The 21,965-nt window shown below is 38.2% G+C and overlaps 1 protein-coding gene across 1 annotated transcript in view; it reads right to left on the reverse strand.

The window, feature by feature from the left end:
* Nucleotides 1–2,192: 2,192 nt before the first annotated feature.
* ZMYM2 (zinc finger MYM-type containing 2) overlaps nucleotides 2,193–21,965 on the reverse strand; it is a 66,395-nt gene continuing 46,622 nt past the window's right edge. The window contains 11 exon segments of the mRNA XM_075592304.1: nucleotides 2,193–3,127; nucleotides 5,001–5,121; nucleotides 5,244–5,495; nucleotides 6,962–7,076; nucleotides 11,717–11,868; nucleotides 12,066–12,237; nucleotides 13,924–14,018; nucleotides 14,777–15,137; nucleotides 16,139–16,254; nucleotides 17,671–17,800; nucleotides 18,095–18,129. Of these exon segments, the coding sequence (XP_075448419.1) occupies nucleotides 2,917–3,127; nucleotides 5,001–5,121; nucleotides 5,244–5,495; nucleotides 6,962–7,076; nucleotides 11,717–11,868; nucleotides 12,066–12,237; nucleotides 13,924–14,018; nucleotides 14,777–15,137; nucleotides 16,139–16,254; nucleotides 17,671–17,800; nucleotides 18,095–18,129 (1,760 nt within the window). The 3' untranslated portion in view covers nucleotides 2,193–2,916.

Below are 21,965 nucleotides of genomic sequence, written 5' to 3' on the forward strand. Positions count from 1 at the left end.
GCAAAAACTGGCTGAGCCCATACCCAAATGGTAAGTCAATTAACAAAGTTTTCCCAAGACCTATAACAGTATTCCCACTGGCACACACAGAAGTTAAAATGCACTTGGGATGTTCCATCATGCTTGCACAGAAATCTATCACTAAACTATAATGCAACACCATTTTTTTTTTTATTTATTTATTTTTTTAAAGGAGTTAATCCTGAATATGCCATGGAAGATCAAAATGCAATCAACAATTGTATGTAACAGAAAGGAAGTGAAAGCAGGAGTTACCATTTGTTGAAACAAGTAGGAAACAATGCCATTAAACATTTACATAATCATCCTTATATTTGATATGTAAGCACGGTTTCAAAGGCAGCATAAACCATGTAAATGACAATTAATTTTTTTATATTTAATAACATATACATGTTATATGGATCATGTTTAGGATATATCGACATTGTATGACTGATCACGTAATACAAATGAGATATTACCCAAGAAATTCTCAAAATTGCTTCCAATGAGTGAAAATGGCCATAGCAAAGTTTTGGTGCTGACAGATATAGATATATAAATAAAAAAGCAAACCCTACAGTAAGAAATGTAGAATGGCAGGCCAATGACCAAATCGAAAGTTAGGAAATAAGTAGCTATGCAGATTGCTATGAAAATGTTAGCGGCAAAGGTGTGCAAAGTTCTTGGCCATGGTATTTCCTTAGGTAAATTAGTCAACATTCACATTTTCACGAAAATTCACATTAGTTGGGAATGCAACATTTTTCTGTTAAAAAAAAAAAAAAAAAAGCCAAATGTTGCCCGATTCGTGCACTTCAGAGATAACATCCCAAATCTCCAGTCAGTGGCCATTACAAATTATAATCGTACTGCCAAGATTACGTATTAACTTAAAATATTAAAATACAGAAAAGCTTTTTAGTATTACTGACAAATTGACATTTAAGAATGCAGGGATGTATTCGTCGAGTTGGAGATTTAAAGAATTCAATCTCAGTGCCTTCCATCAACAAAATTATAGTTCCCGGAATATACATTTATGCATCAAATATTAACTTTATTGCTTTTGCATAGTTTTAGTTAATCAAGAATGAAAACATTTGAAGGAAAATCATAACTCACGTTGTTACACGAGCGATTGAAAAATCTAAGCGGAAAAGGCATTTTAGCCAATGTTACATTTCTCTTAAACCGCTTCATAGAAATTGATCATACCAGGGATAAATTATTTGAAATTCCTACCATTACAAACAAAGTGCGGAAAAAATACTCGACAAACTTCTAATTTAAAAGACAATCTTCCTCAAATCCCAAAGCAACTAAAACATCTTTTGGCTCACTGTAAGCCCGATCTCATATAAAAACACATTTTTTTTAATGCGCCAAGTGGGCGTCTCAGAAAGAAACATACAACTTAAAGGAAACGTAATTCCCCATAAACGGTGTGAACCTATTTCTCAGCATATTAACCCTTTGGTGCCTATAGACAGCTACTATGTCATTGGGGTCTGGAACTCCTCGGGCCTCATGACTTATTAGCTACGTCAATTTTACTGCTTGTTTTTGTAGAGGGCAATTGCACTCCATAGTAGTCGGTCAGGAAGTGGAACGGAAGAAGAGCACACACCTCTTCTTTTCTGTCATCAGTGACCGAGTGATCACTTGATTGTGAGTGGTGAAAGGGCTCTGGCATTCTGAAGCCGTGGTCTATCCGGCATGCACAGGTTAAATGGTGGTGACATTCACTTGAATGGAAATTCAATACTGTTAACTGTGTGTTGCCATGTTTCTCACTATACCAAGTATAGAGAACAGGCAGGGGGTGAGGGACTCGAAATATCCCCAATTAGCAATAGCTCCAACCTGTACCTTTTTGAAACTTCAAGGCATCATTTTAATTGGTAGGAATCATGTGCCCTTCACATGGTACACCATACCCATCAGAAACAGACGTTTGATAATCTTGTAACAAAAGCTTATTTTTTTTTTTAAAGGGTCCCCAGAATACATTCATAAAATAACACCAGTCATTGTTTTGAATAGTTTCCAAGTGTTTTCAAACACATCAAGTGGACGCACCTGTAATCATGTTTCCATGAAAATTGTTAACTTAATTACATTCTGTCCTATGCAGACAAATGTAGGTGTTTAATTTGTTGGGTGTCAGTATAAAAATCACAAATAAGGAAAGGACATGGTAACGTTTTAATCAGTATGGGAGAGGGAAAGGAGAGAAAGATTTAAAAAAAAAAAAAAAAAAAGAAGAAGAATTTTCACAAGTAGATTCACATTACAGTACACAAATATTGACAGCATTCTCTTTTGCCTATTTTTGGTACAGAAGATGGAATCTTTCTACATAACCTAATAGGGCTTTTCAAACTAAAAATAAAAAAATCCCTATTAGTTTACATTTTATTTTAAAATTCTTAAACTGCATATCCTAGATTTTAGTAGTGCTACCCATACACAACCATCTGCTTTAAGAACCTGGTAAAAGCTTCTTTTTAAGGAAGCTCTGCAACAATAAAATTGTGCAATATCGATAATTGTTTCTAAGAGAAGAAAAAATACACATGGCACATCCTCATTTCAGATTTTGTAATGTAAAAAGTTACAAACATATCTAACCAAATAAATAATAAAAAAAAAAAGAAAAGAAAAAATGAATTGCGTGTGTTGTGTGTAACGTATCCTAAAATTCACTACAAGGAAAATGGCAAATGTCACGCACATATTTACATTGTAATACCCAATCTGGGTACACTGCTACAAAACTCATAAAGTACATGGGGAGTAAACAGGAAATGTTGTTACTCTTAATTTTCTTTCATCATTTCTAGCAGCTTGACTATCTAATGCTCTGTTTTCTTTCTTGCGACTGACTCCTTCCTTAGCAATTAGCAAAATTTAATCTGCATCTTCGTCCAGTTCATAACTGTCCTTATCGTAAATATCCTTGACTAGTAGAACCCGTATAAGCATATTTTCCAAGGTGTTTCGATCCAGTGAAGTGGATGTGTACCATACAGGGGAGTCAGGGGAGTCAGGAGAGTCAGTGGAGACAGAGTCTTCTGGTTTCAAATAAAAAATATCCATTCTCTGATTCAGATTCTGAGGGCTAGAAAAAAAAAAAAATAAACATTTAATATATGTACATGTGAGCTCTTTAACCTTTATTTAAATAATCAGATCTATTTATAGTGTACAATAAATATTCCATATGCTCTGTCCACACATGTAAACAAAATTGAGGTGGAGAATAAACGGGCCCTACAGCTCCTTGAAATGCCCAGTTGGTACTGAAGGGGTTAATAGCAAATACCATTTACATGGCCCTAAAACAGTTTTTAGGAAACATCATTCACTGATTATGCTTCAACATGTTCTGCAGCACACTTAAAAAAAAAAAAATAATAATAATAAAAAAATAAATAAATAGGACTTTACATATAACTCTCCAGTAATGTTCTGCTTTGGAGTAATATGTACGTAAAATATTTTATTGTCACTACTTAAAAGGTGCAATCCACCCAAACGAAACATTTTTTACATGACTGGTACCAGAGGGGGGTTAGTCGGAGCTGAACCACACTGTTTTCAGCTCTGGGGAGCCCCCAGACAATGGAACAACCAACAATGTAGCTTTAAAGCAGCCACCATGATGATTGCCATTTTTGCTTACATTTTATTTTTGAACTTGCGTCAAGAGATAGCTTTTTTTATTGCCCCGACACGTTCTTTAAAAAAAAAGCTCTGATGCTCCATTCAGGAGATATAAGCATAAGGCTTTGGTCCCGCTGCGCGCGGGCCACCAGCTCCTTTCCTCCTGTCTGGAGGTCCCCCGCTGGCTCCTTCAAACGTGGCTGACTGCGTGCTGTGACGCGTCAGCCGGCCGATGCTGCCAGCTTCTGGTGATCAGAAGCGCTGACGCGTCACGTGGTGCAGCAGTCGGCCAATGAGGAGGGAAGGGAGGCGGATACGGTGAGGCGGCTACCTTGTCTGTGTAGCCGTGTAGCCGTGCATAGCGCCCCCCTCCTCTGGTGCCCGTTTCGCAGGCTGCCCCTGCTTCGGGAGGGGGGGAGAGGAGGGGGACTCCGGGAGTGAGAGAGGGACCGACAGAGGGGGGGGGGGGGGGGGGGGGAGGGGGAAAGGGGTGGGGAACAGTACGAGTGTCATCTGCTCAAACCACGACCCCCCGCTCCCTAAAGACCGCAGGGAGCGGTCAATTGCCTCTCCAAGCACCGCCTGTCTGCATTTTTGCAGTTCTGCGCGCGCAACCGCCCTTTCTGCGCATGCGCGCCGGGCGCAACCGCCCATTCTACGTTGTGCAATTTAGGATTCAACATGGCTGCGCCCTTCTCGGTGACGCCGTATCGGCGGATCGCCGAAAAGCGGAGCCCTGCTGTATTACCGATTGCCATCATTACTGAAACAAGAGATTGTAACAGTTAGCATTTGATAAGTATGAGTGACATGGGACCTAAAAGAAATAAAAATCATTAATTCTCACAATAAAACAAATACGTGTATTTTAAGGTGACCAAATCTTTCTATGTAAGCGGATTATATTCAGAAGTTTCAAAAAGGTTTGCCTGCTATTAACTTGAAAAGGAAAGAATTGTTACATCATAAAAAGTACAAACTATATTTCCATACTTTACTGGGCTCTATAATATAGCATATGCCAAGCTCCCCTCTTATAATCAAGAGTACAGTACTTCCCAGTAGTTTTATACAATGCCTGCAGTTTGATGTGGAGTATGGAATATGTCACTCAATTTAAGCCAAGCACAAGCTTTAGAAACATTAAGAATGAGCAGGAATAGCACCATTTCTAATAAGCCAACATGATCTTTATCATTTGTTTTACTTAAGAGTAACCGGCTTCCCTTAAAGTAACAAATGCTACTTATATCTAGCTTGTGAAAAATGAAAAAGTATCACTTATAGTTTTTAATCTAATACAAACATATTGTGGTTAGCAATCTTACCTTCTGGACTGATAGTACTCAAATATTTTCACAGGACACCGTGATGGATCAGCTGTGTTTTCAATTTGTTCAAATACTGGCTTGTCGTCCTCATGCTTTCTTTTTCCAGTTGCAATTTTATCTATATATATATATAAAAAAAAAAAAAAAAACCCCAAACAAGTATTAGCATTATTATAAAATCTTAGATATTTTGCCCTTATTTCAGCTGACAGTCCTAATAGCTGGAATAGATGAACTTACCCTCACTGTCACTGTCGCAGAGAGAAGATACTTGGTATTGCAGACATGCTTTGTTTTCCTTGGTTAGAGGGTTCTTTTTCAATTGTCTTAAAACCGTGCCAAAGGAAAGTCTTAAATGCTGTTCTACTGTCTTCAAACCAAAATACTTTGTATTAAAGTAGAACAGGGTAAACAGAAGGGCCACTGGGGACTGGGTTCCTAATTGATTTATTCGCCACAGATAGTCTTCTTCAACTCTAGAGAATATAGACCCTTATGGGAAAAAAAAAAAAAATGAAGTTACTGAAAGAGAAACAAAAAAGCTGACAAATATATGCTAAACTAAAAGGGAACCAAACTCACATGAAGACACATTTACATCCTGCTGTATTAAATATGACAATCTTGTCAGTTTCTGGTGTATATTCAGCCTAACTAAGCAACTAAAAGTATACTACTTCAATTTTACAAAATGTCTTTTCCAAAACCGCTTAACAAAAACAAGTGCAACGTACACATTCAAGGTTTCTACTGCTTCCATACACAGTGGGGATATTAATTCAGGTGCAATAGTGCAGATTAGGGGATTATCGCACAAACTCCCATTGAGGTCAATGACCGTTTCCATACGAAAATACCCCATATCTGCACCATCACAGTTTAATGAATACCCACCTTGGTATTAATAGGCTCTCCAACCTCTTCTTGTGTATCCCACACCAGATTTAAAGCGTAAATAATGCACTTGCACAAAGATGAATGCACCTTAATTACATATTAAGAATACATTGGTCAGTACATTGGTCTGACTCAAGGGCCTGAGAAGACTTTAGAGTTACTATTTTGGACCAAGGACTGACCACATCCCTAGAGGAAATAGTTTTTCTATATGAAATGCAGGTCAGTTTCAGTTCCCACGGGCATCTAACACCACCTGACTTATGAAATGTAGACTAGTTTGATTTAGGCTGCATTAAAACATTCAAGGTCATGCAGATTAGCAAGCATGTATATTGCATACCAACAGAAATCAAACTATTCCTTTTCATTCTAAAACGGAATTGTATGGAATATATGAAACTAAAAAGTGAAGGTGTATTTTATACTAACTAGGAGCGTGGAATATGCTTTCAAACAAAAAAAATATTTTTCCAAATAAGCCATTTTTCTCACCATCTTATTAAAAAAACAAAAAAACATTAGATTTAAAAAAAATAAAATAAAAGTAGTTCCAGTACAGGGTATGTACAGCTCAACCCCATTATAGCGCGATCCGCTAAAACGTGGATCCGCTTATAACACAGTGTGAGCACACACACACTTTCCCTAACAGTTGATTGTGTGCTCTCAGTTCTATGGGGATGCTGCAGTGCTGTTAGCTGCTTTGTGCTTGTGTCATGGCCACGCCCCACCGTCATGGCCACACCCCCGACCTATTTGCCCCACTCCTCCCCCCTCCCACCCCGAAATGGAACCTACAGACCGCAGTGAAGCACCGTGCACGTGCCGCCAGGACGCAAGATGGGCGTGCAGGCATGTGCAGTAGGGCCCATGATCGTGGCGGCCATTGTTTAAAAACAATTTTTTTCCTTTTTGACATTTTTGTTATAACGCGGTCTCATTCTGTGGCCACTGAGCACCTCGTTATAACGGCGTTTCGCTGTATTTGTTTGACTAAAAGTAACTAATCTGTCCAAACAAATCACACATTTGTAATTGTAAACATACAAACCACTTACCATCAGGAAGAATACTAGGCTGCCAGCTTCTAATGATCTTATTGAATTCCTGTCCAAATGCTTGGTAGCTTTGATCAACAAATATATTGTCCTTTCTATTGCTGCCGGATAGGAACTGTGAAAATAAAATAAAAGGTATGATTATGCCATAACTCAAGGTGGTCTCTACCGGTATAAAAAGCTTTTAAGTGAACATTCCCCATGCTTTCTGCCCATCACAATGTCTTCAAAAAATCCATGCAAAAAAGGCTTTGGTTACATTTTAGTAACTACCCAATATACAGATGTAGCCAGCTTTATTTTACCTACTGATAATGAAGAATATTGCGTTATAACGCAGAGTATCACAGAGTTTCCATAGGATTCAATGGCAGAGATAAAACAGAATATCCCACCACAATGGCCAGAGGAAGCAGAAACTCTAACTACATCTGTATATTCAAGCAATGAGAGTGGAAAGACTTTACCAATGTTGCTACTTCCAGTACACAGATAGAGGACACAATGGAGCTTTAACGACATTGCTCCCAGATAGAAAAAATTAAATGTGATTCAAGGGGAAAAAAAAAAAGTTTCTGAAAATAAAAACCCACCACTCTACATTACGATAAGTTCCTTCCTTAGGAACAAGTTTCACCTGCTAGAGACAGCCAGTTAACCACTTTGCTGCATCTAGCCATGATGGGGTTAACAGAATACCAAGATTGTTTGTAAAAGCAAACAAACAAAAAAAAAACCACAACAATGTATGTTTTTTGCGTATGGCCTTTATTTTCAGGTATTGACCTTTCTGCTTAAAGTAGTGGCTCTTGTAACACCTCTATCACCGAGCAATTGCCCCAGCGCTGGAAACAGTTCTAAAGTATCCGAGTATTAGATTCTAAAAATGTCCACTTCAGTATTATCTGGGGGAAACAGAGTGAGCGTACAGTGAAAGTCCTCTGGAAAATGCACGCATTTATGCAGATGAGAACACAAATGTATGTTTTCGAAAAGACAACGTAAACCATATATTGCCTACATAAGTGCAAAACAAGCAGCACATTTGAACCAAGCCTATGCTGCTTATAAAAGCAGCACGTTTTTGTACTGCGCCACTTAAGACACATTGAATTTTGCGGTTAGGAAGAAATAGGAGTTGAAATGCATTGTTTTGGGGTTCTGAAGCTCATTGAAGTTAAAGTTTGACAATGCGTAGTATTGTTTTGAAGGAGATGGGTGTTAAAAACTATTTAGTGGATGTGTCCCAGGGTGTCAACTGTGAGTCAGTCTGTGAGCCTTTCTCCAAAGAGTTTTAGGCTTCAATTTCCCTTTTGACCCGTGGGCATGTCTCTTAAATAAACCCCATGAGAACTTGAACAGATACCAGAATAAACTCATTAGCCATGTAACAGCAACGCGTTGCGCTATAGCAGAAGCGTGGATGAGTCCAAGGCTGCCGGTTCTTAATCAGATAAGAACAAGAATTTGGTATTCTCTCAAAATGGAGACACTTACTGGGATTCTGAGAGACTCCTGTTCAAAGTTTCAAAAGGTATGGCAGATCTATGAAACTCATAACACGCAGGACCAGCCACCCATGGATCAGTCCAATATCCACCAGTGAGAATCCCTGCGCTACCCTGGTAACCAGATGGGTAAGCCACCCCCCTCCCCCCAATAGTAGTAACAAATGGTATTTTTTACAGTGGCTATGTATAATGTATTTCTATATATGAGAAGTATGATTGTCAAGACGGTCAGGAATGTTGCGCCATTCCTCTCCCCCCCCCCTCACCCATTACCCCATCTCTTTATTTCTGTACCCTTCCCACCTCCCTCCCCCCACAACTGTTGGAAAAAAAACTAATAAACATTTAAGTTAAAAAAAAAACTATTTCATACGGCAAATCTAACTGACATTGCAAATGCATTCAATGAATACTGTGGGTGTGCTACTAATTAGCGAAACGCAACCTGAACTACATTCTGGGAGTACCTCTATAGCCCAACCCTCTCCCAACACCGTCCACAGTTTTCACTTTGTCCCAGTATCTGAAGAGATTACACAAGTGCCCTGCAAATTAAAACTAAGCAGCCAATGTGGACCTGACCTACTGCAATCTAAGTTCCTACAACTTTGTGCCACAGACATTGCAAACCGCTTGATTCCCTAATCAACTATCTTGTCTTCAGGCCATATCCCAAAGACCTGGAAAAAAAGCCAGAGTTGTCCCAATCTTCAAAAGTGGGGCCACAAACACTGTCTCAAACTACAGGCTCTTCTCCCAATACTACCCAAAGTCATGAAAAAATGTGTTCACTCCCAATTAAGCGATTACTATACCAAGGCAAATTTCCCTAGCCAATTCGAATCAGGCTTTCGCCACCGTAACTACTCCCCTAAAAGTTTGCAATGAGATTCAGTATGGAATGGAACAACTTACTGGTGCAACATTCCCAGATTTTCCGAAGGCTTTTTATACTGTTGATCATGTTATCTTGCTAAACAAACTCCAGTCCTCTGGAATAGGGAAGCATGCTTTAAACTGGTTTCATTGCTACCTATTAGGTAGATCCCAACATGTGTCTCTCGGGCACTAACTCCAACCCCTTGGATATCACCTGTGGTGTCCCGCAAGACTGTTCTGTAGTCCCTACTCTGTGTTCATTAATGATCTTCCTACAGCTTGTAAGGAAGCCTCTATACACATGTATGCAGGTGACACAATCTTATATGCACACAGCCCTAACCTCTCTGACCTTGGACATGTACTTCAATCTGACTTTGAAAAATGGATTTCTCAAAACAAACTGTTTTTAAACACTTACAAGACTGTAGCAAAGGTATTTGGGACCAAGGCTAAATTTATAAAGCTTCCAATGAAGGAGCTACAGATCAGAACCAACTCGAATACTATCCTAGCCTGTGTTACTAGTTTCAAATACGTGGGCATATGGTTTGACTCCCATTTAACATTTGGGTGGCACATTGATACTCTGACATCCAAAACATATGCCAAACTAGGAGTACTATAGGAACAAATCCTCCTTAAGTCTGCTGGTCAGAAAGCGCATCACACATCAGCTGTTGATGACAATTATAGACTATGGGGACACGTATATGACATAGTATATGGCTCGGCATCCCAAACTCACCTCAGCAAACTTGATACCGTTTAGAACTAAATATGCCGCTTTGTCCTCCAATGCAATTACAACACACATCACTGCGAAATGCTCAAAGAACTAGATTGGCCATTACTTGAGTCTAGGCGCAAAGTTCATCTCTTCTGTCTTGCCTTCAAATACTTAATGGGCAAGCTACCAGCCTATCCGAAAAGCTCATCACACCAACCACATGCAGCACTTATCTGAGATCTGACGCCAAGAAACTGTTCGTGGTCCCATGGTTCAACAAAGTATCCAGCCGTACCTCCTCTTACCGTGCACCCCACAACTGGAACAGTCTACCGGAGACTCTCGCAGCCACCAGTCTAAGTGCTTTCAAAACTAAAGCGGTCTCACGTTTTTATCTAGGCTGTAACTGTTATATACACCTATAATATATATATTATCTCTAACTGTGCATGCTATGTCTTGTATATAATGTACGGTTTAACAGTTTTCACTTATTGTAACTATGTATTATTAACCATGTATTTGTTATTATAACTATGTGCCCAGGACATACTTGGAAACGAGAGGTAATTCTCAATGTATTACTTCCTGGTAAAACATTTTATAAATAAATAATAAATCATCTAGTCTATCTACTTTGCATTAAGTGTAAAACAGTTCATGGACAAACTTAAATTAAAGGCAGAGTCAGAGTTCGTTTGCAAAGATGGCCAGAAACTGGATTCGGAACCAGAACATTTTTATTGTTTCAGTTCTGGCCCATGACAATAAACTCACTTAATGCAATACACTAGAACGAATCCAGGCAGCAAACACTTAGAATATATACTAATATGAAACCACCAGTCTAAAGTAAATATTTCTGTGTTATAGATTTCTATTCAAGTTGATTAACGTATGCTGCCCCTTCTGGTGAATGTAATACTAGTTATTGTTATTACTGTTTCACCTAAAATTACCATTTTTGCTACAGTACATTGTACAGTACCATTGGCAATCGCTAGATGACCCTTCCATATATTTCAACTTTGTAAAATCACAACCTTTTGGACTTCATAATTTATATTGGCGGCATCTTGCATAAGTGTAAAACAGTATATTATGTTATTTTTCTGGACAGCCATACACAAAGCTGGACTTACTGTATGGAAGGCTACTAAATATTTCCAAGTTATTAAGACAGATATTGAAACTATTCTAGTTTCCTTCCCCCCCTGTATAAAACAATGGACTGGTTTATTGTGCCCGAATGACCTGGGCCAACTTGCAGCTGCATAATAGAAGACAGAATTGAGGAACTAAAAATAAAAATGACGGGGGAAAAACAAAATCTAAAAATTAATCCATAGTTGGGGAGACGATGTATTAAAATACAACAAAAAGGTAAAGACGCACGCCTCATGCAGCATATACTTAGATTTGTAACCCTTTCATTGAAACTTTCAAGCAGAGTCCAAAGTTAAAGGGGAAGAAAACACCATAACTTTTTTCCACATTTTAATTTGGGGTGGTCTATGTTAACTGCTACAGATGTGCTAAAAAATAATAATTCTGAAGTCAAGTTACATGTATACATCTCTGAGCACTAAAAGAAGATTCCTACGTGCAGATCTGTAATCCCCCCAAAACACTGACCTCCTGAATCCCAAGACACAGATAATAGATGCTGTCTGGTGCATAGTTCTCTCCATTTGGTCTTCGGACCTCATTGACAAAACATGCCAGCCAATTGCTAAGATCAACTGGCGTGTGCAACAGAAGTTCCTCTTTTAATTTCACCGACTTTGCTGAAAAAATAAAAATTTTAAAATAATGCATGGTTGTCCAAGAGGAGTGATAACTTTCCACCCAACGTTTACCATTAAATCCATGGTAGTAATGTATGCTACTTTATTTGTACTCCAATACATTTTACTTGAAGCTATGACATGCAGTATTCTAGATTGTGATAGAAAGACTAAGAGTGATTGTAGAGTACACTTACTGGAGCCAAACTGCTCTAATGCTGGTAAGTCGTCGCTATTGGCCACCCGGGTTTTGACCCAGTGCTTCCAAGCATTTATGCCATAAGAATACTTAAATGGAAATACACATTCTGAATTTTCAGAGCTATCATCCACAGACTGGTAATCCAAAAGTGCCTTTCTCTTTGTTCCCTGCAAATAAAAGGGAAAGTATGCATTATCAAAACTATAATTCAAAGGAGCTTGTCTGATGTTCAACGATACAGCCAACCTAACAATTGAAAACGAGAATATTAGTTGTCATACTCTTTAAAACGGTTTTAGCTGAAGTAGCAGTAAAGCAGAATCAAAATTTCCTCTAATCAGTGGAGAAAACAACAATGGAAGACCCCATTTGCATAAAATGTGCGGGGAAGATCGCATGTCATCCCAACATCTAAAATGGCTCATAAGCAGTTATGTGTCAATGGGGCTGTTTTGATTGTCTTGTTCTGCACTCAAGTTTAGAGCAGCTAAAGAAAGTTAAAATCCTCCCGAACTACAAACGTTTTTTTTTTTTATAAATACTGACAGTTGTTCTTTAAAAGCATAAATCTAGATATAAATATGTGTGTGTGTGTGTGTGTGTGTGTGTGTGGTGCGAGGCGCGAGGCGAGTGTGTGTGTGTGTGTGGTGCGAGGCGAGTGTGTGTGTGTGGCGAGTGTGTGTGTGTATGAGGCGTGTGTATGAGGCGTGTGTATGAGGCGTGTGTGTGTGGCGAGAGTGTGTGTGTGTGAGGCGAGAGTGTGTGTGTGTGTGTGTGTGAGGCGAGAGTGTGTGTGTGTGTGTGTGTGTGTGTGTGTGTGTGTGTGAGGCGAGTGTGTGTGTGTGTGTGTGTGTGTGTGTGTGTGTGTGTGTGTGTGTGTGTGGTGCGTGCGTAATAGATATAGATATATTTTGTCTCTTTTCACTTTTTTATGCTTGCGTAGCAATGTTTTAAGCAGGTTGCCACAAAACTATATTTAAAACCAAAGACATAACATAAAACACAGACAAAGCTCAGTGCACATCCAGAAAAACTTATATACGGTACAGTGCCTAAATATACATGTATAAATAACTAATAAATAAAAAGGTCTTTTTGTTTAACATTTTCGCCAAATTGTTGTAAGCCCTTGAGCCAACTTCACGGCAGACCACGTTTCAAGGGTCCCTACACTAATATAGATTCTTAATAACCTGTGCATTGCCAGGAAGAATGATTTATAATAAATCTGTCAATATTAGTTGTAAAAGTTCTAAGTCTGATTGAAGCTTTTATTAACCTGTACAATACCAGGAAAAGCACTCTGTATTAGATTTCTCACAATCATTCTGCAAGCAAGCACGTTCCCCTGAGAGTGGGAGATGCCATGGAGTGAGCTTTTAACCATTTCAATGTGGGAGGGAGTGAGCTTCAATTGGATAGGAGGTTGCCACCCTCCAAATCAGCTAAGACTAGCTGAACAAGAATTATAAAACATACAGAACACCTACAAGCTCATATTGAACCCCCAAAATATCCACAATATCTATATTAGTGTAGGGACCCTTGAAACGTGTTCTGCCGTGCAGTTGGCTCAATTTGGCCAAAATGTTAAACTAAAAGACCATTTTATTTATTAGTTATTTATACATGTATATTTAGGCACTGTACCGTATATAAGTTATTCTGGATGTGCACTGAGCTTTGTCTGTGTTTTATGTTATGTCTTTGGTTTTAAATATATATATCGCCATGCTCAACAGCACTCCTTTGTGAAACTTATATGCTTATATGTATGTTGGGGGTATTTTGAGGGTTCAATATGAGCTTGTAGGTGTTCTGTATGCCACAAAACTATAACAGATCAAACATACCTTCTTAAAGGACCGTGGCCTCGGCTGTTCCTCATATTCTTCTCCAAACACAGGTGGTAGAAGAAACTCATTTTGTGTGTCCAGTTCTTCAGCAGCTAAAACATATTTTAATGTAAAAAAAAAATGTTAGCTAAAATGTAATATTCAGAGAATAAATGATAGCCCCACTTTACCTCTGTGATATATTCTACACCAGGTGTGGTCAACTCCAGTCCTCAAGGGCCACCAAAAGGCCAGGTTTTAAGGGTATCCCTGCTTCAGCACAGATGGCTCGGTCATTGACTCAGCCACTGATTGACTCACCTCTGCTGAAACAGGGATAGCCACTCCTGTTCTACACCACCAGCTCCAATAAACCCCATGGAAATACCAACATATTCTGAGATATATACTAGTGTTTATATTCTGTGCATTCTTGCAGAATAAGGTCATTTGCTACATTCGTAGATCACATTTAAAGCTTTATTAAAGAAGTCTCATCATCGGGTTCCAAAACAACCCTGTCAGCATGGGCAGTGGAGATACTAATTTGTAAAACCATAACTAGATTTGAAGCAACTCAAATACCCTTGACAAGGCACATTTATTGGTATTTGAGATTACGTGTCAGAATTTGTTCCCAGGTGGTCATCAGAATGGAAGTCTGACACCAGTGTCATTGTCCGTCTCCTGCTCTAATTTGGAGAGGCACAGAACCTTCAGCTAATTAAGTGTTCATGAGACAGACTGTCTTCTGATAACACACAAACTTAATTTATCCATACCATCTAAAATACACGCTGAAATATGAAAACATTAGTTAAAAAGTTTTTTTTTAAAAACACTTAAATTATACAATACTATATACGCTTACCTCTCGGAAAATCAATTTCGATATCGAGATCTGGCTCATAAGGTACATCTGGCAAGGCTGTTTGCATTTCTGTGCTGCAGCTTTTAGATTCCTCCATGTCTGTTCCCACTTCACCTGTAACAAAGGGCAGCCACGCATAAGGCTAAAAGCAAATGGTAACCTGCGTTAGAGACTGAGAAATTGTAAAGGACATACTGGTAATCTCTTCACACACAGCTTTTTCTTCAGCAATTGATTCGATAATGTTCAACAGATCAGATTTAGTAGGTTTTAAAGGACTCTGATTCATTAGTTCTTCTACGGCTTCCTTAATTTTTTTATTACTGTCCAAAGCAGCCGGCAGGAAAATGGGAATCGGCACCTAGAATAAATGGATATTGTATTATTAAACAGTTTCACTGAGTTAAGTCTGCATTAAGCAGGTAAAAGTCATTTTCACAATTAGTCAATAGTATAATCTTTGATTTGCGTTTAATATGCCAGAATATAGCAAACTACAGCAAGAAAAACAATTTTTAATTAGTTTATGTTAAACATAGTTCCCCCTAGGACGACACTGGCAAGATGAACTACTGCATTACTACATTACTAGTATGAACAAATATTTAACCTCTATTGTGGCAGAGCAGAGTGGTCAATTGGCACATTTTAATTTTTTTTATTTTTAAATAGACCAAGTTATGAGGAAAAAAAAAAAGAAAAAGATATGTAACTAGCTAAGTGGCCTTCACTAATGCAGTGCTTCCCAACCTTTTTTTACACTTGGTGCACTACCTGACAGAAAATATTTGTTCCGTGAATCCTGAATGAATAAATCTTGTCGTCGTAGACTATTGCGAACAAAACTGATTGATAAATCCTAAGCAGAATAGTGTCTTGAGCTTGTGGGCGAAACCCCAGCTTAATAAGGCCCCACACTGCACCTCTGTGTTTGCAGAGAGTACTGCAGGAGATTCCAAAGTTACGCCCACAATGTCTGGGAATCCCTGGAGCAATAAATGTCACCATTCAGCTCCAGGGACCCCTCAGTTCCCATCCCTTAATAAAAAATAAAAAAAAGGGGGGGGGGGGAGGTTTGTGGGGGAGGGGAGATATAATTATTTTTTTTAACAGATTTAAAAATGTTCGATTGAACATCAATTACAACAAAATGAACACATACAACATCAGTGACCAACATATTAACCAAATAAATTATACTTTAGATTTTGTATTTTGTCTCCCCGTCTCTTTGTAGAATTTCTTAATAAATAGTTAATCTGGGATCTTTTGTATTTCTCTGGTACTAGACAAAAGTAAAATTAATTTGTGAATGGAACTATATACATAATGTACAGCTCCCCTTCCACCAATCCCACTTACCGGAAAAGGAATCATGGTTGGAGCCGGAATGGTCTGACAATAGAGATGCATAGGCACCGGCACATACACGGGTACAGGAATAGGCACTGGGACATACTTTGTTATCAAATCTTCTTCTAAGGAAGAAAGTATTGACAGTGTTAGGCATGTTGATTCCACTGTTCAAATAGTCAAAAGGAGGGTGATAAAGCAACAGTTTATTTGGGGATTTTGTTTTCCCTTCTCCGAAACAAACAGGCTGCACAATGTAATTAATTTGCATTACTCCACCATATAAAGGAAACAGAATGTCATAAGCCCAATGCACCCCACCATGCTGATTGGGGGTGGGTTGCAGCTGATGTCAGAGGACGTTGGAACTTTCTATTTGTTACTTTGCAGACGTTTATAATTTTTGGGGTAGTAAAAAAATTTTTTTTAAAGAAAAGAAAGTACTGACAACCCCAAACAGACAATGCCCACCCCCCTAACCCCCCCCCCCCCAAAATAAAAACACCTCTACAAATATCTTGGGAACCAGATGGTGCCAGAGGTCATTTATAGGATCCTAAATATCAGCTCGGAGAGACTCCAGTTCAGATAAGTTTGTTAAAATTATTTCAGGGGGTGATGTATTGCTGTTGCTAATGTCACAATTTCTCTCAAGTTAATGGTGACAAAAACCCACCACAAATGAAAGAACACTTAAGAGCACGTTCACCTGTCCAAGATAGGTCAACAAGCCTGCCCATGTTTGTTGACCTAACTTGGACAGGTGAACGTGCTCTTAAGTGTTCTATTTACAATTTCTCTCAGTACAACTAGGTAGTTGTACATTCTCACTGCAAGATTTTACATCTTTGAAGAACTCTTATCTTGTTTCTACAAGAGGCTTTACTCAAAATTAGATTTAAAGAAGCACTGCAAATAATGAAAAGAAAAAAGAGGGGACTTTCGCCGTTACACACTGTGCTCCATCCATTGACACTAATCTGAAATGGCATAAAATTAATGATTAAAGAGGCCGTATGAAATTAACTTTAATGCAATAGGTAAGAGAAGTGTGCACTTACCCAATGTTATGCACAATAAAGTGATATAAGAAATAATGGCTCTAGTTAGTATGTTATATCAAACGCTTCCCATGCTTACTACATTTACAAAAGGTTTTTTTTTTGTACAACTCTACAAGCTGAAAGCATCTTCAATGCAACAGGTTAGGTCTCCTGCATAATAATTTCTACTCCATACAAGGACACAAGTTTAAATATCAGCCAACACTCTTACCACAAACAATTGTGTTGAGCATTTCTCCTTTTCTCTATGACAAAACATATATCCATAAATATATGCATGCACAAAACACATGTATTAATAAAAAAATTAAAAAAACATTTAAAAGATGAGACATCTGTTTCCAAAGATCTAACCCATGTAAGCATTTAACATCCATGCACCTCAAGGTAAAATCCCCAAAATACAAAAACATACTGGAGTGCTGCGAAATATTTAATACAAATAATTTTAGAAAAAGTAGATAAATTACATTGTACCTGTCTGACTATATTTTGTCTGCATGTGAGGTTTGCAGTACGTAGCTTTTGTCATTGATAAGGGCTTGCACAGAACGGCTTTATTCTTCATGTCTTTAGACATTGCAGGAGAAGAGGATGGATTTAACCCCTGAATGGCAATAAAAAGAATAAGTAACAATTTAAGTTTACGGTTTAGAAATAAACGTTTATGGCCATCTAATCAACGATAGCACCAAAAATCAGCTGAAAAACACTTTTACATAATCTACAGATATAGCAGACTCCATTGCTCCCAATGATTCCACAACATATCCTGTTATAGACACAGATAAGTTTCCATAGGATCCAATAGCGGTGATATGACCATAACGTGCCAGCGGGAGTAATACTCTGCTACATCTGTACATAGATACACATGTATAAGTAAGTGAAATCTATTTACCATAACTCTCGTCCTTGTAGTTTGAACACCCTGATCTGTAAACAATTGAACACGATTAGTAAAGAAACGGAAGTTAGGCTTTAGCATATTTAACACTTTTGCGACCATTGGGTCATCCAAATGATTTCAACATCGACCAGCATTAAGGTTAACATTAAACACAGCTTCCTAATAAGCCTTTAAAGTACCAATCACGCCAATGTAAAATAATGAAGATACCCAGAGTAATTAATTTTCTAATTGTGGAAGTCACTTGTGTGCCATTTCAATTAGGTTTTTGGATTTCCAAGCATTAATTATGTAGGTGCAGAGCCAAACTTTCAAACTGTGCACACAATCAAAAAGACGGTAACCATACCCCAAAGCACTTACATCTAACACCAACGAACAGCAAATAACAAATACAGAAATTGGAGGCAAAAATTGGCATGTTGAATGACATGTTCAAATCAAGTAAATTTTTCAGAAATTGAAACCATTTACAACTGCGTTATTAATCCGTAAATGGGATGACGATCTCAAAATAAGAAACACTTGGGGCCTTATTCTGCATAATCCCACGTGCCAAAAACGTCTCAAACGGCAACATCGGACTATATAGCATTATCCCCCAACAAGTGAGATTATTAGAAATAAAGTGCTTTGATTCCGCCTCGATATTCTATAGATGAAATTCCTCTTAAAAGAAGGTGTATTAAAGTCACAAATACTTTGCAGCACAATGAAGACAGAACAGATTACAATACCAGTTTACAGTTTAAAGATACTTTAAAGTGGAGATCATGTACTTTACACACATGCTGAAGGAAGCCCGGAAAGGAATGCTCCTCCAAGTTTTTTTTTTTTTTTTTTTTTTTTTTTTTAAATGGAGGCCACTTTTTTTTTCAAATAGGTTTGAAGTAGGGAGTCTCCAGAGCGGAACCACATTGATGTCAGTTTCGAGGACCCCCGCTTCCTGGAGAAGCTTACCTTGAAAGGGGGTGCCGGTACAAGCCCAGGCAGACGAGTCAGGGCTCTGTCTCTGTCTCTGTCTCTGTCATGTCCCACGGGCCAATAGTTACATAGTAGATGAGGTTGAAAAAAGATGTACTTCCTAGGGTTACTCATTTGGTATAGCCCTGTATACTGTTCCTTTCTAAAAAGATGTCCAACATTTTTTTGAACATATCTCTTGTATCTGCCATCACAGTCTCCATGGGTAATGAATTCCACATTTTAAATGCCCTTACTGTAAAGAACCCTTTCATTTGTTGGTGAAATCTCCTTTCCTCCAACCTTAAAGGATGCCCCTGAGTTCTTTGTACTGCCCTTGGGATGAAACGTTCTTTTGAAAGCTCTTTGTACTGTCCCCGAATATATTTGTATATAGTTCGCATATCCCCTCATAGACACCTCTTTTCTAATGTAAATAAACCTAATTTAGCTAGCCTCCCCTCATAAGCTAGATTGTCCATCCCTTTTATTAATTTGGTGGCTCTTCTCTGCACTCTCTAGTTCCATAATGTATTTTCAAAGGAGTGGTGCCCACAATTGTACTCTATATTCAAGGTGTGGTCTTACTAATGCTTTGTAAAGGGACATAATTATGTTTACTTCCCTTCCAGCCATTGCCCGTTTAATGCAAGATAAGATCTTGTTTGCCTTTGCAGCTACTACATGACTGAGCACTATTGCCAAGTCTGCTGTCTACAAGCACTCCTACAACCTTCTCCATCAAGGATTCCCCCAATATCTCCATTTAATTTGTAAGTCGACTGTTTATTCTTGCATCCCAAATGCATAACCTTACATATATCTGTATTAAACCTCATCTGCCATTTACCTGCCCAAGTTTCCACTCTCTCCAAGTCCTTCTGGAGAGAAATTACATCCTGCTCTGATTCTACTACCTTACACAATTTAGTATCAGCAAAGATGGAAACTTTACTCTCGATGCCAACCTCAAGGTAATTAATAAAAAAGTTAAAAAGCAGTGGTCCCAGTACCGATCCCCGAGGTACTCCACTCGCGCTTAGCCCAACCTGAAAAAGTTCAATTTATGACAACCCTCTCTTGTCTGTCCTTCAACTAGTTTTCAATCCAGGTGCATATATTTTTACTGAGTCCAATTTGCTTTATTTTGTACACCAACCTCATGTGGAACCATATCAAAAGCCTTTTGCAAAATCTAAGTAACCCACATCAACTGCATTACCCTGGTCTAAATTCCTACTTACCCCCTCAAAGAAACAAATGAGGCTAGTTTGGCATAATCTATCCTTCATAAAACCATGCTAATACTAATAATTTTGTTTCCCATTAGGTATTCCTGAAATGGAGTCCTTGAATATTAAATGCAATGGTTTGGCTATTACTGAACTTAACTCCTTAAGAACTCTTGATGCATGCCATCGGGGCCAGGTGCCTTACTTTAATTTTTTCAAGCTGCCTTATGAACTTCTTCCTCAGTTAACTAATTAATTAATATGGAGGTTGTGGCTTCCTCCTGCGGCACTACAATTGAAATTGAGTCTTCCCTGGTAAACACAGAGGCAAAGAATTTGTTTAATACCTCTGCTTTTTCCTTATCTCCAATAATCTGCCTACCCATCTCACACTGAAAGGGTCCTATATTTTCTTTTCTCATTTTTTTGTTATTAAGGTACTTAAAGAACTTTTTAGGGTTGATCTTACTTTCTATTGCAATCCTTTTTTCATTATCCATGTTTGCCAGTTTGACTGCCCTTTTGCAATTTTTGTTACATTCCTTATAATTCTGATACGATGCCTCCCTTCTGACAAAGAATCTAAATGCCTGCTGCCTCTTGTCTATTTCCTCCCCTACCTGTTTATTTAGCCACAATGGGTTTGACTTATTTCTTTTATACTTATTAACCAAGGGTATACACAGATAAGCGTGCTTTTCTAACAATGTTTTAAAAAGACAGCCCATTTATCTTCTACATTTTTCCCTGCAAAAACATCATCCCAATGTATTACTTGTAGATTAGTCCTCAGTTTATTAAAAACTGCCTTTCTAAAGTTTACGGTCTTTGTTGAACCCAAGAAATCTGTGTTTTGATCATTTATTTCAAATAGCTATTACTTCTACATTGTTTAGTATTACCAAATCCAGTATTACCCCTCTCCTGGTTGGTTCCTCAATAATTTGGGTCATATAATTATCTTTAAGCAACAGCAAAAACGGTTTCCCCAGTCTATGTCTGGATAATTAAAATCCCCATTATGCAAACATGACCTAGTTTTGATACCTTCTCCATTTGCAAAAATATTTTAGCTTCCTCAATCTCACCGATATTTGGTGGTTTATAGCATATCCCTACAAACATTTTCTTTATATTTTTACCTACACTGCTAATTTCTATCCACAAGGTCTCTACATTTTCATCATTCCCTTCATAAACATCTTCCCTTATAATACGTTTTAGATCCGGCTTAACATATAAACATACTCCACCTCCTATTCTATTTGCTTGATCCTCCCGAAAAAGGGAATAACGCTCTAAATAAACAGCCCAGTCATGAGTTGTATCTCACCATGTTTCAGTAATGCCTATAATATACTGCTCCCTTGTAGCTATTAATTTTTATGCATTTAAGGTTTTTTCGCATTCTGTTCTATTATCTTTTCTGCTTCTACCTTTCTGCACCAACTTGGTTTAGTCTTTAAAAGTTTTCAAGTATTATCTATATTTACTATGGGTGTTTCGCTGCTTGTCAAACTCGCACTTGCCCTCATTCTACCTCAATAACCCCTTGTTTCCTCATCTATTCTATTTAGTTCATTAACCGTTTCATTCCCATCCCCCCTCCATCCTAGGAAGGTGTGACATCATCCGTCATGTCTTCCTATTGGCTCACGTGACATTTA

This window comes from Ascaphus truei, chromosome 3 (genome assembly GCF_040206685.1).
Source record: "Ascaphus truei isolate aAscTru1 chromosome 3, aAscTru1.hap1, whole genome shotgun sequence".
NCBI lineage: Eukaryota > Metazoa > Chordata > Amphibia > Anura > Ascaphidae > Ascaphus > Ascaphus truei.